The 15,459-nt window shown below is 34.5% G+C and overlaps 1 protein-coding gene across 1 annotated transcript; it reads left to right on the forward strand.

The window, feature by feature from the left end:
* The first annotated feature begins 1,389 nt into the window (after nucleotides 1-1,389).
* Nucleotides 1,390-12,861, forward strand: LOC102809263 (arylsulfatase B-like). The gene is made up of 17 exons (XM_085496664.1): nucleotides 1,390-1,452; nucleotides 3,584-3,689; nucleotides 3,883-3,930; nucleotides 4,784-4,940; nucleotides 5,140-5,191; nucleotides 5,470-5,573; nucleotides 5,764-5,888; nucleotides 6,484-6,536; nucleotides 6,753-6,854; nucleotides 7,200-7,263; nucleotides 10,180-10,277; nucleotides 10,514-10,650; nucleotides 11,015-11,073; nucleotides 11,170-11,287; nucleotides 11,808-11,878; nucleotides 12,009-12,107; nucleotides 12,689-12,861. The coding sequence occupies exons 1-17, from the start codon at nucleotides 1,390-1,392 to the stop codon at nucleotides 12,859-12,861; spliced, it is 1,629 nt and encodes a 542-aa protein (XP_085352790.1).
* Nucleotides 12,862-15,459: the final 2,598 nt, after the last annotated feature.

Genomic DNA, 15,459 nt, shown 5'->3' on the forward strand with positions numbered 1-15,459 from the left:
TATTACAGAAACTCTGTTGAAATGGGTGATGCTATCCCATAATAGAAAAGTAGTCTAAATGAAATATCACTTAAATACAAACATTTAAAATAATTGTTATTGTGCAAATTCGTAATCTAGACAAAAATAGTACTAACCACCATATCCTATTTCTCAATTCTTTCCCCTAACGTGTTTCAGACTGAATAAAAATGCTGTACACTTAAAACAACGTGTTTTATATCTTAAACAGAACATTACTAGTGAATGTAAAAATATATATAAATATAATTCAAGACATCTAAATATTTAATTCTATCTTGTGGAAAGATGTTAGAACAAAAGGTGCAGAGGCTAATTTATTTTTCATGATTTGTTAGCAATAATGTTGTTTTTATGCAAACACCAAGCTCGAACTTCTAGTGCATGGTGAGTACACCATAAACGAGAGGTTTATAATATATTTACTTTATAATTTACAACTTATTTATCTTATGGGGCGGAATAACAGATTGAATAATAGATTGAAAGCGATCAGAGTCTGTATTATAGTTCAGTCTGCCAGTTCATGTCATTGTCCGATGTCAATGTACGTGCTGTATCAAGACTAGCAACGAGACTATGTTCTACAATATTATATATTATTAGTTTGTACACACTATTAGTTTATAGTGTCCAATCAATTTTATTGGTATGGTATTAAATTAACATATACCAGCACGCAGGTATGACTGCTGTATGAACTACACTTGACAATGTTTTGCGTGCCTTGTCAATTAAAATATAATGATGAAATCTGTTATAGAAAATGCCTACAATAGAACATATACAGTTGGGTAATGTACCGATTATTACTAGCACTCCCTACCACTGCAGTCCGTTTCCAAAAGAGATCAAAGGATATACAAAAGATGTTTTATTATTATGTTTTTTATTTAATCACAATGGAATTTAAATCGACTTATTCTTTCTTTTTTAGTGCAGAGATGTCCAGTGAAAAGAAAAATGTTAGTTTAAACTTATAGTAAATGGTGAGTACACCATAAAAAGTGTGGCAATATTTACTTTAGAATTTACAACTTATTTGACTTATGGGCGGAATAACCCCAAGTTATATAAGTGACACTACGTTATACAATATACGACTTATGGCCCTCTCTTTACTAATGACCAACTGTCGATGCAAATCACTCCCACTGAATCGGCAACCAGTGTTTACAAAACTCTTCTACTAGCAAAATAGCTCATTTTAGTAAGACGGGCTCTAAGCAGTTGACTTATTCGATCAAATGCCGAAGCTGATTTCCCTAAGTAGTTGGTAATATTTAGATCGAGTCGTATACCTTGTGACTATAAACTAGTGACCATAAAAGCTACTAAAATCTCTGCCTAAATTACATTTCAATCCGAATGGTCATGGAATCAACATCGAAAAGTGTGCCCGAGGCTACGTCAGCGGAAAGTTGGAACATGGTGAGTCGCTCAAAATATTACAAAGATCATACGCAACATATAACGTTTGTGTCATTTACTGTAGCATATGATATGGTTTTTGTCTCTGGTTTTTAGCAAATTTATGTCGATTGGGCATACACCAATTCAGACTTGCGAGATTGAAAAGAATAAATTTGAAATACACAAAATTGAGTGTTTTATTATTTTCTAAAAGCGAGTTAAAATCGGCAACCCTGTTGAAGTAAAGTGATAATAAGTTCACTTATTGCCTAAAGAAATTCCTAGCGTTTTATGAGAGTTGGTGTGATTTATCAACAATACACACTTTTGAGAGGTGTTAAAGTCAGGAGCTTTAACTCAATATTTTGGTGTATGTGTATTTCATTTTCAGTACTATTTTCTTGTCTAACCCATTCTATGAGTGAAAGAACCCCTGGTCCAGTGTGAGTTATGTGGGTGTCCCTCTCAATTGCAATAAGCAGGCCTTACACTGTGACAGATGTACAGGTGGATTAGCTATGTTAGTCTCTACCTAATATGACTTGTGTGTATTTCAGTGTGGAATTACTCATCGACTTTGAATCACTGAGAATGTGACGGAATAACCTAAGGAAATCATTAATTTGATTAAAAAGTGAAAAACAGAAACATCTCCTGTCCTTGTCTCCCTGTCCTTATTAAACAATTTAAGAATACATCGGTTTATTTTCTATTTTGTTATTCTTGTGTTTTCAATCACATTTGGTTTATTGTTATGTGCCCACACAACTTATGTCGACTGTCTCGATTACAATTCCTAAAGATCCGGAGAGAATATCTGCGATGTGCGTAACCATCAAAGCCAGGAACCATCTGCCTCACACAAGCTACAGCAATGCCTAATTAAACAACATTCAATTTAAATGTAATAAAGTTAAATGAAGATGATCTATCTCTTTGACTATTTAGGAAAACTAGCTCTGGTAAACAAATCTTGTGTTCATGTAATATTTTAATTAACTTGAGTATGAACCGATTATTTGTGATAGCATGGTGACCATTCTTGCAGGAGTATAATGTCTTTTGAGTTAATCAATGGGTCTAATGTTATGTTGATATGCCTATTCATGTAACACCATCTGTTATGTGGCTCCAGCTGTAAAATATTTGTCATAAATTTATGTACAGTAGTCGTCTGAGCCTTTACAGTATGCGCACGAGATTTACATACACCCACTCCCGCACCCGTTAAGCAAATACCGAGAGACTTTGCAACATACCCAAAAACTGTCCTAGATATCCCAGTGACCGTTGTGGAGGCAATAAAGTTTTATACCCGCCTACGTAACAGTAAATAAAAACACCAGACGGGGTATGCCTTTGACGTGTGGCTACGCGGGACGAGGGATAGTTGGGCTATTACATTACTTTGCGGGTACAACAATCATTGTTTTGTACCAATTGGGAGAAATATAATACAAAAATAAAACTGGGAATGAATATTAACAAGAAATGAAAAATGTAAATTCCTTTGATTGGTATTTTGGTTGTTTATAGTTTCTAAAATACACTAAACTGAAGATGACAAGTTATTTTGAAGGTTGACCTCGACCTCGTGTCAATGATTGTTGCAATACAAATTTTTGCTAACGATTAGTCTTAACATTCAATGGGGTTTTGCTGTTAAATACAATATCATTGTTGTTAATATGATCTCATATGAATATGATCTTTGGTATCAAAATCATTTGTCTAATGTATATGTCAAGTTCTGTACAGATATCTGTTAGGATTCAGAATGGTATATGGCGGTTTTCGAAGAACCTAGCAAAGGAACTAAACAACTTTTGTTGAAGAGGTTCTGCATTATACATCTCAGGTCTTGTAGATTGTTTGTGGGTGGCTATTCAGTCAATTGTTCCCGTACAGGTGTTGAAGGTTACATATAAAAATAACCTATAAGCTAATAATCAAACCTTGTTTCTTGGCGAATATTGTGCCGATTTACTCATAGTGCGACGTCCAGAGATATCAGATATCGCCTATCACAAATGAGTCTTTTCACATTCAGCTGCCATTTGAATAGTACATTCAATGTCACGTAGTATTCATTAAACACTCAAAACAATCACAATCATGATTCAATTAAACTAATACGCTTCTTTTTTAGAAGGACGACACAAGAGCTTCACACAAGATTCGAAACTACGGCATATCATTGGTCACTTTGATAGTTCTTAGCATACTGATCGCGATATTAGTAATAGTCGTCATTGGTAAGTAGCGTTTGTGGTAATTAGTTACAGTGACAACTGAACGTTGACATGAAATATTGTGCACATGAGCAATTGTGCAATCTATTACTCATATCAATATTAATACTATTACTCATAGTTTTTTTGTGTCAAAATTAATATTTCAATCTTTTTCGCGAGAAAATCATTTCTTTCTCATTGTTATTTTTGCCAGATCTCGTGGACCCTTGTCAGTGTCAAGGAGGAAACGACAATGTGCCAGGTATGGAGAGAAAACGGCAAAATAAAGTATTGTTATTATAACATAAATACTTTAATTTGAATATGTATTATTAAAAATACCATAAAATACACAGGAGTCCATGGATAAAATGGATGTGCACAGGGAAAAAATGGCTTCTGCTCAACATAATAGAGCACGTACAATATACCATTACAAGATCGGTCTATACAGGATGAATGGCGCCACTGAGCAGCACATCTCGTTCATACAGATAGTCGATATGAAGAATGTAGCCATGTAACATATTGCTCTTAGCTAAACCAAAAATAACGCGTGATATGACAAAAAAAAACTTGTTGACATAGAGATGCGAATTCTTTATTGTTGTCGAATACGAAATAGTGTTGTGGGGATTATCGTCGAACATCATACTATTCGATTTGTTTTCAATTCTGATTAAAAATATATCTCAAACTAATATAATTGTTTATATGACATTTCTCACACGGTTCAAATCGCAATCTAAGTTGTCTATATATGTTCAATACAAATCACTCAATGATTTGAATATGTAGTGTAGATGATGTTTTCTTTTCTGCTTGTGGATTATTTTGTTAAGTATTGTCAGTCATTTGTTTTGTGCTATTGTGAATTTTCGTTATCCGACTTTTGTTTGAGAATCTACGGTTGGGTATGACATACCTACCATACGCTTTTAAAAACATACTTTAATATTATTACCATGCTCATACTGATAATGTAATGTAATGTTATCACCATGCATTATTTTGAGATAGAAGAGTGAAAATACCATGTAAGGTATCAAGATGAAATGAAAACGTTCAACACTACGGGTTGTGCTAAATTATAATTATTTGAATCAATATATTAGGATACAAACAACCCCACATAGTTTTGCTACTATCAGATGACCTTGGATGGAATGACGTAGGATGGAACAATCCAGATCTCAAGATGCCGATTCTCAATCAACTCGCCGCCGATGGGGTTATATTCAATCAGACGTATGCCCAGCCTACATGTACACCGTAAGTAATAACACTGTTACTGTTACGCAATGTAGTTATAATGTCTGGTCAACTGAAATATATCAATATGCATAACGGTATAAGATTTGATTTCAAATTCTTAGGTACATTCTCAATTTTGGCGATTTGCTTCAATTCAACTACTAATGTGCTGCTTTACCCTTACTGGTCTGATGTACATGCATATTTCATTTTTCAGATCAAGAAGTGCACTGATGACGGGATTATATCCGTTTAAAACTGGAAATCAGGTAATGAGCTGTTTTACTGCAACGCAATTTATCCTGCAACGCAGATAGCATGGGAGTTATATAGTGCTTTACGTTCATCGATTTTCCTCGTTTTGTGATATATTAAAGTGTACGATGTGCAAAATCTATTCATATACACATTTGGACGAGGTAAATTCTGTCATTTTGGGCCGTTTTAGCACACACAAAAATTTGAACAATTTCATGATAAATTTTAAGTCATGAGATTCTGATTAAATAAATATCATGATTAGTTTGTGTGACTTTTTTACTTACAGCATCGAATGCTGCTCGGCCTTGAGCGTAGTGGGCTTTCATTAGAGTTTAAGTTATTACCAGAAAGTCTTAAAGATGTTGGATATCTAACTCATGCTCTCGGGAAGTAAGTAGATAATGCATAAAAACACTAGGTACGATATGAAAAACATACTCATATCATATATTATTTACATTGCTTTCCGTCTCCAATAGGCTAGAAAATAAGTAGTGGCCGGGCACAAAAAAATATGTGAATAATGCCTACTGGAGCTAAATACAATAAAAATCTTTCATTTTTTTTTTTTTTTTTGCAGGTGGCATTTAGGATTTTGTAAGAAGGAGTATCTACCAACTAGCCGTGGCTTTGACTCGCATTATGGTCAACTTGGAGGTGGAGTCTCACATTGGACTAAAGAGACAAGTATGTTTGCATCAGGATGTAAGTTCAGTGCGAATAATGAAATATTTGGACTGAAAACATTGCTTTATTTACATCAAACAATGTGTGTTTATTATAATATATTCATGAATATATGCAAGCATATAAATAAATAAATGGTTGCATTGTTTAGTCAGGTTGTCAGTGCAAGTTTCATGCCACAGTTATATTTCTATAAAAGTACAGTGTCAGGAATGTGCGATTGAAATTGTTTCTATATAATTATTTCATCTATTTTGCTAGGGGATTTTATGCTTATATGTCATATTTATTTAAACTAGAATAAGCACGTTATGGGGTTGTTAATGGAAGTTTGGCGGAAATTAGCTCGTGTTTTTTAAAACACTTAAAAGTAAATAGACAACTGTAGTGACACTGTTCTCGCACAAGTCTATATTTACGAGTGCATTACGCTATTACAACTTTTCTCTACATGGCTATACAGTACTGGTGACCAATTTCGTTATTATATATGTTGCTGTATTTATATATAATTTTTCATCATAAATTGGTTGTTGACCTGGTAGACAATTTTTACATTGACATAGGGGCCGAGGTCACTTAACCAAACTGTTAAGTTGTTTTGACTTTCTAGATGATTTCCGTGACAACAGCGGAGTTGTTCAAAAAAATGACACCTATCTCACAGTGAGTACAGAAAAAAAGAATAGTTTAATAAGCGTTTATTTTATTTTTATCGGTTGATGGCATAATGTGTTTTTCATTGGAATGCGTTGTATACGAATCTATAAACAGTTTCACTTATTTTATTAATTTACCTTTTGATAAGAAATTAGGGAAAGCATGCAATGTACATAAAAAACGAATCGTGAGGTTTTATCTACATTTTACCTTTCTTTATAGTTCATGCTTGCTGAAAGAGCAGCAGAGATAATAATGGGACATTCCAAGGAATATCCATTATACCTGCACTTTAATTTGGATACGCCAGCAAAGAGTCTTGAGGTAATAACCTTCTGTAAACAATTTGATTAAGTGTTAAAATCCGTAAAAAACATATATTGGATTAATTTGATCGCAGTCGATACACTGGACGCAAAGCATGTGTGCAAATAAGGTACAAATTATGATTTTGTTGTTAATAGTTTCTGCTGCAAATGCATGCATGTGATGAATAGGATATACAAACTATGACCTTGCAGCATGTTATCAAACAAGCAAATACAAAGTTTATTAAATACGATATTACAAAGTCACCCATTGAATAATCTCTATATATGCACATATAGAACTCTTTTTTTCTATTTTACGTGTATATTATATTTTTTATATATATGTGTGTACACACAGGTTCCACCAGAGTATGAAGCGTTGTATTCTGATATTGCAGATAACCGAACAAGAAAATTTTATGGTATGTATTGTGGTTACCATGTATAGATGGTTGTACGTAGAGAGGCATCCCATTTGCGGAGTGCCCAAGCAGTAGCATTAACACATCCATATTCGTGTTGGAAAAGGGGGAAAAATAAGAAACTGTCAAACAACATTCTATCATAGTTGTTTAATATGAAACAGTCCCATTATACCAGTATACTCCCAGACATGGCAATATACCGCAGATTATTTCATCTGTACATCAGTTTACTTTGCTGTGCCTTTAAAAATATCCTGGTATTTTCCATGTCGATGTGTAAATGGGCAAAACAAACATGATTCATTTTGTTTATTTGGTGTTTATGTAGTATTCCCATGAATACCTTCACATGTGCAGTTAAAATTCGTTATTGTGAATATGGACCATTTTTTTTAAACAAGGATTTCATTTGTTCAGTCATACTTACCTTACCAGATTCTAGTGTTTAGCATTGACTAGTGGGCTTACGATTCGAGTGAGCACTGTGTTGGAAAAATTAGCATCCCCGGGTGTCAGTAAAATATGACTGTCTTGTATCATTTGATCTCAAAAATTGTACCTAAATGTACTGATTCACCCCAAAGGCATTGATAATTTTGCTTCATGATTTGAGGAATAAGATACCATCTCAAAGTGTGACCATTCGGGCTCAATATTGCAGCATGTGTTTTCACAAAATTACTGTGCATGTCAGTCACGTGGCTGTTACAAAAGTTGATAAAGTGGATCTGTATCAATGACAGGTTGGGGTTGTACTACTATCAAACGTCCTGCCGACTATATATATTCTGTCTTTGTCGGGCTTCTATGAAAATGCAATGAATTGTTTTCAATTCTGGTCCAGATTCTTAAGAATGGATTTCAACAGCCACACAGGCTAGTGTTCAGTGTTTTAAGATCAGTGATCTAGTGGTCCAAATAGAGTTTTGTGGGAATGAATTCAGAGTACATCAATTACTGGTGTTAGTAATCATAGCCCAGCGATGTCGATCATCGGGAATGAGACTGACATAGACACCACAATTTCTAGCCATCCCTAAGTGATGACGTATCCAACCTGACGCGGTAATTTCTGATCCATCTATTGATTCCCTACTGGCTACTAGTACTATGGACTACTTAGGAGCCCACATTAAATAAAAACAGTTAGTGGTGTGAATCCTATAAAAGCAAAGCTCCATATAAACATACAGGAGCTGTTAGCCCTAAGAAACTTGCTCCCCAGAAAGATATGTTCTAGTCTAGTTGTGGTAGAGATGTTGTTATTGTGCTGCCATTCGGGATGACATTAAACATCACACAGCTGCATCCCAACATTGATTAGCTATTGGTTAAACACACATTTCCATCAGGCCAGAGGATTAGCTAACTCACTGGCTTGGTTTTGGTTTGGTTTTATTGTTCATTGTTGGGAAAAAGCTATTCCCCGGCCTTAGACATACTCTAAGTGTTGGCGCTAGCAATCTTTTTTTTCTTAAGTCCAAAATAATTAATTTCGACCACACTGCATCCCATATAAGGATTCCGAAGAAAGACTTCAGATTCAGTTCAACAGACATTTAGTCCTTATCATATAGACCTGTTCGAATATAATCGTTAGCTGCCCCTCCTACTTTGGATGATTGATTTTGGGGTGATTGATAGCCTGAACTTACGGCAGATCACCCAGCACCTGGGTATGGTTTGTACTCACTCGTTTATTCAAATATTTAGATTTGAATAAACAAGTAAGGTAATTATGATTTCACTATGTAAGATGTTAAATTATCCTCAGGTGATTTTGTGTACCGACAGGTTATTTCAGTTGCAGCTCGCAACATTGGTGCCATCAATGATTCACTTCAGTTCAGTAAACACATCATCAGTACATGCCAGAGCATATACATGCATATCAGACGCATAGGAATCATTCGCTAACATCTATCTGAGTATACCTGTCTTAAACACATTCACTCTATTATAACCGCTAAACTGGATTACGGCAATGCCTTACTTTATGGCTTCCCAAAATAACTGATTCACCTGCTTCAGAGGGCTCAAAACTGTGCTGCCCGTCTAATTACACGTACCAAAAAATTTGATCATATCACTCCTGTTCTTCTTAAATTGCATTGGCTGTCAGTTCACTATAAGATACACTCCAAAATTTTACTACTAACGTACAAGTCACTGCATGGTTTGACACCACCCTACATATCGGAGCTTATTCACAAAACCAAAACCAGAGAACCCTTCGCTCAAGTAAGAACATACACTTGCCGTACCTCGGATTCATCTCAAGAATTATGGTGACCGGTCATTCGCCCACTCCTCGCCATCTTTATGGAATCAATTACCAAATGACATCTGTTCTGCACCAAATGTTAACATCTTCAAAATCAAACTCAAATCGTACCTGTTTCAGCAAGCCTATCTGTGAAACTAAGCGTCATTGAGCATCACTGCGATGGATACTAGGCGCTATATAAACTTGTATTTATTTATTTATTATTATATCACTGGCCATATGCTGTTAAAACTTCTGATAGCGGACTTGGTGTATTCAGAATTCAATTTTATTCGTTATTTAAATACATTTAAAGAAGTTCGTCATGTTTTCCTCGATAGTTGTTGATTATAGTGTAATTAAATTACTTCCATGGGATATACCGCATCTCTCCATAACCATAACTATAAATGTCAGGGTGAGGCCATGGGATCATGTCATAGTATGCACGAAGACACGAATCGAACATGGCTTAACAAGTCCATACTCAGCGGAATTCTTGAGATAATCTTTTCATTATACATATTCACGGACCAACCACTAGAACGTATATGCTATGAACTTTGTTTCACTGCTTCACGGGCGTCCACAATCCTAGTGTTGTAGGACTTTCATAACCCACCCAGTTTCATAACCCTCAATTTTAGGAAAGTTGTCTGTCATGGATGATGCAGTTGGTACTGTGGTGGATGCGTTGAAGACAAGAGGAATGTGGAACGATACGTTATTGATATTCATGAGTGACGTAAGTGGTCAATATACTCTATATGCAAATTGAATTTAGTAATTCAACAAGTTGTTAAGTGTTCACTTTCTGGAGGCAAAATGTTTTGGTAAAAATTTTTAACTTCTCATTCAAATCGGAAAATTCAGATAATACACATAAGAACACGCATTTCATATGACGCTGCCACTTTTCGTGATTACATTGCTTAACTATTTTCATAGATAATTTTATTTTGCCTGTAATTATTTACACAGAATGGAGCATTAGCAACGCAGTCGGGGTCCAATTGGCCATTACGTGGAATTGCTGCTACGTTGTTTGAAGGCGCTACTCGCGTACCAGCATTTATTCATGGGAGTATGTTAGCGCAGACTGGATATACAAATAATGAGTAAGTTAATGATGGTCAATTACAAATTCGAAATGTTGCTCAAGACTGAGTTTAGCACTAACAGTCTCGTATAAGTATAATGTTTGTGTTATCATATGTAAGGTAACCTAATTCTGTCGTTATCGAGTTAGATAGTTAGTTAGATAGTCAGTAGAAAGATAAAAGATGAAATGCTATTCCAAAAATGTGGTGCTGAGCAATACAGAATACTTGTATATTTGATCTTGATAGTAGCATTTTTTCCATTAAATCGATACTTTGCATAATTGTTATGTAGAGATGAAAGAAGTATTTTGAAATACCCAAATAAAATTCACAATTTTGGACACACCTCTGTTTAACTAAGTTACCTTTCGGGTCACAGGTTATGGCACATGGTCGATTTGCATGAAACGTTACTATCAATAGCTGGGGCTAATTCTGGTGAGTTGTTAAAATATTTGTCAAGAGTAATTGTCATGCTGGACACAATATTTTAGATTGAGGTTGCTAAAATATGGTTTGTATTATACACGGCAGAACGAGGAATCGACGGTATAGATATGTGGAAGACATTCTCGATGGGTAAACCATCGCCAAGAAATGAATTTGTCTATAATATTGATGATTTTGAGCCTTCCCCGGGTGCTGCTATCAGGTAAGTAGTAATATTCAATGTGGGGTTTAGCAGATAACCCTTTAATCTATGCAAATTGTAACAAGTTGATATGTAATGAAGAACTGTGTCGTCCGTTTTTTTCTTTCCAGGATTATACTCTCGTCATACAATAACCCGTATTGTCTCACATTCCGCAAGGGATATATGTGATAGCTTGTGTGTATCGATTGGCCCTAAATAATAATAATCAATATAGTTGTAATGAATATTAGTCAACTGCGAGTATCCCTTTTGATTTGTTGTTGGAAATTTCGAAATTAAATGTAAAATTAAAAGAAAAAAAATGTTTGTTATGTTGTTAAGAATTAGTGGGTGATTAATAATGAAAGTACGTAGTATATTTCAAAGTGGATAAGTGATTAATTTAGTCATCAAGCAAATATGAGCTTCAAAACAATATTTAATTCATTACGTATACCACATACCACGAACATGTGGTGGTATTTATCATATGTGTTGCATTCAATCTCACCCTGAAGTATGTTTTGTATGTATCCAGAGTTGGAGATTATAAACTGATTACAGGGAATCCGGATATACTGTATCCGATTCGAACAACCAATCAATCAGGTAACTTAAATCCCACAAGATCCATTACTATATTATAAATACTTGAGGCATTGTTGGATTTACAGTTTTGCGCAAATGAAAGTGGCGTGATCTAATATCTAATATATGTAAATGTATATATTTATTTCAGATGGTTGGTTCAATTATGGTGACCCCCTGACAAACGGGTTCCCTGGCCCACCTACTTCGATACCCGCCGAGAACGTGACATACTTATTCAATATAAGAGGTATGAAGAACGTATATTAAGTTTGATTAGTCGGGTGGTAAGGTGAAATATTCATTCACATACAGATATATAAATTACTTCAAAATAAAGTTCTAATCGCCAACCTAAATATAAACAAATACTGTTTGACAAGTTGCTATTATAATAGCTGATCTCTAGAATGTCATGTACATTGCCACTGTAGAGCAATTTTCATATTAAGATAACTGATGGGGCATACATAACAGCGCACGTGAGTAGGCTATATCTTTAGTTTGCATGTCCGATCAGACATATTATTTATCTGTTTAGATTATTAACAATTAATAATTTCCACAGCAGACAAACGTTTGGATTGCACACTGTATAATCGTTTACCTAATTTTAATGAATGTCATTCAACAGTCCAGTTTCAGACTGTAACATTTATGTGTGGTCATTAGCAATGAACCTTAACAATCGAGCCAGAATTCTATTCATCAAAAACAAGAAATTCATTAGTAATTACCAAACTACACATAGTGTTTCGATTTTCAAGGTATGAGTATCAAATGAGTATCGGTTGAACTAATTAAAAGCACGCTGTCTTTCTTTCAATACAGATGATCCCGAGGAAAGAAACAACACCGCCGATCTTTATCCAGAGATAGTACAAGCATTACGTACACGATTGGATGAATACCGTGAAGATTTAGTTTCGCCGATAGACGATACACCTGACGAAGCTGGCCTTCCGTCGAACTTTGACGGTGTATGGTCGCCTGGATGGTGCTAAAACTGTTATTATCAAATTTGAAATCAAATTTATGTGATTATTGCACGATTGGCTACGAACAATACAGCAGATTATTTTACTTACTTGGACAAAATACCAAATTTTGAAACATTCCGCCTAAAATAAATTAATATACCAAGTAAATCTCATCAGCAATACTTATTTACTCTAAGGTTAATCATAACAATTTAAATCTTCTACTGCTTAAATGTATTTCTGAATTATATGCATTTAAAAGGGCATACAATTGAATCATATCATTACATATATCGTTACGGTTATAATTATATAACTTTCATTTTGAACGTGTATACGTAATTTGTGTGTTGACATATCCCTAAATCTTGTTTGAGATGGTCACGGTAAAGTAATATTTGTTACAGCCAATCATATATTGGGTTTGTTAAAAAATAAATATAAATAATCTCTGCAGTGTAAATCAGTGTAAAATGTTTTTCTTACATAACACATATTCATTTCGCAAACATGTGTAACAAATATATAATGATATAAAAGCCTGTCTAATTCACATTTTAAAATGTATCTGCGAGTATGAGGACTATATCTATTTGATTAAGTAAATGTGTGAAAAGATAAAAACATAATTAGTGGATTCACGTGACCAGGTAATAGTTTTCGCATTCTCTCATATGTGAGCACAGTAATCTGTCAGTAGCAAATATACATAATTATACTATAGCAGTATATTGTTGATGTTAATCCATCGATTTGATTGGTCAAAACACAAACAAACACATTGTAAGGCAATGCACACAAAAAAGGCGACACGGGGGTAAATAATAAGAAAGACTTATCCTACCAGCCACAGCATCGGCTGCCACGCAGGTGACAGCTAGTCAGACCAAAAAGTTGGACAGGAAAAACATCTAGATGACTGATCGAACCGGTTTTATCTATTCGCACTGAACGCGGAGAAAAAAACAAAGTGGCAAGAGAGGCAATATGTCTAGGCCTCATTACCTCGGTCACGTGGTTAGTGACGTGAAGGAAAATCTTGAGGTCATAGGGCTACAATATTACAAGATTGGTTTTATTGTCGATGACGCTGAAGCTCTAAGACATCATACAGGCAATTTATAAAGATTAGAATTGACTACCAAAAACCATACATACCTGCTAGACTTTGTGGACAAAGACAGCAACTCTTCTCTGCTGTCTGCACAAGCAGCTAGTGCATGTGTGCATATACAACATATTAACTAGAAATATACAACAAGCAGATATTTTGACACATACAACAAGACATTCACACTGAGTAGTGCAATAAAACCGTTTTGTTATTAGCGCATCACAATAACAGATGAGATGATGGGTATAGCTGCAGCATTCAGCATCAATGGAGTTGAAAGCCAAGTTCACAAAATATGCACACAACCACAAGATCACAACACACAGAAGCATTTTCTAAATTTACATTGCGCGATGTTATCGTGGTTGAGATGTTATTGAAATGTTATCTCAATTATTGTTGGCTATAAGAGACAAGTTATAACCGACAAACAGGCAACATGCGATGCAACAATACACAATCAAGACAAAAAAGCAACGAGAAAAAAACAGTCAAAGGTATTTTATAAGGAATGATGTACAATGATAGATGAGAGATAACCGAAATATTTATGTGCAACTGGGTAGCCTAATTGAAGGTATGTAAATACTCCACTTATCTAATTATTACAGAAACTCTGTTGAAATGGGTGATGCTATCCCATAATAGAAAAGTAGTCTAAATGAAATATCACTTAAATACAAACATTTAAAATAATTGTTATTGTGCAAATTCGTAATCTAGACAAAAATAGTACTAACCACCATATCCTATTTCTCAATTTTTCCCCTAACGTGTTTCTGAATAAAAATGCTGTGCACTTAAAACAACGTGTTTTATATCTTAAACAGAACATTACTAGTGAATGTAAAAATATATATAAATATAATTCAAGACATCTAAATATTTAATTCTATCTTGTGGAAAGATGTTAGAACAAAAGGTGCAGAGGCTAATTTATTTTTCATGATTTGTTAGCAATAATGCTGTTTTTCATGCAAACACCAAGCTTGAACTTCTAGTGCATGGTGAGTACGCCATAAACGAGAGGTTTATAATATATTTACTTTATAATTTACAACTTATTTATCTTATGGGGCGGAATAACAGATTGAATAATAGATTGAAAGCGATCAGAGTCTGTATTATAGTTCAGTCTGCCAGTTCATGTCATTGTCCGATGTCAATGTACGTGCTGTATCAAGACTAGCAACGAGACTATGTTCTACAAATAAATAATATATTATTAGTTTGTACACACTATTAGTTTATAGTGTCCAATAAATTGTATTGGTATGGTACTAAATTAACATATACCAGCACGCAGGTATGACTGCTGTATGAACTACACTTGACAATGTTTTACGTGCCTTTTCAATTAAAATATAATGATGAAATCTGTTATAGAAAATGCCTACAATAGAACATATACAGTTGGGTAATGTCCCGATTATTACTAGCACTCCCTACCACTGCAGTCCGTTTCCAAAAGAGATGAAAGGATATACAAAAGATGTTTTATTATGTTT

This window comes from Saccoglossus kowalevskii, chromosome 1, assembly GCF_978046115.1.
Source record: "Saccoglossus kowalevskii chromosome 1, keSacKowa6.1, whole genome shotgun sequence".
Classification (NCBI taxonomy): domain Eukaryota; kingdom Metazoa; phylum Hemichordata; class Enteropneusta; family Harrimaniidae; genus Saccoglossus; species Saccoglossus kowalevskii.

Bases quoted from the DNA above. Each gene is read 5' to 3' on its own strand.
- LOC102809263 (XM_085496664.1), top strand. From the start codon at position 1,390: ATGGTCATGGAATCAACATCGAAAAGTGTGCCCGAGGCTACGTCAGCG. The intron at 10,278-10,513 runs GTAAGTGGTCAA...TTATTTACACAG, and splicing joins TATTGATATTCATGAGTGAC to AATGGAGCATTAGCAACGCA. The intron at 12,108-12,688 runs GTATGAAGAACG...CTTTCAATACAG, and splicing joins ATACTTATTCAATATAAGAG to ATGATCCCGAGGAAAGAAAC.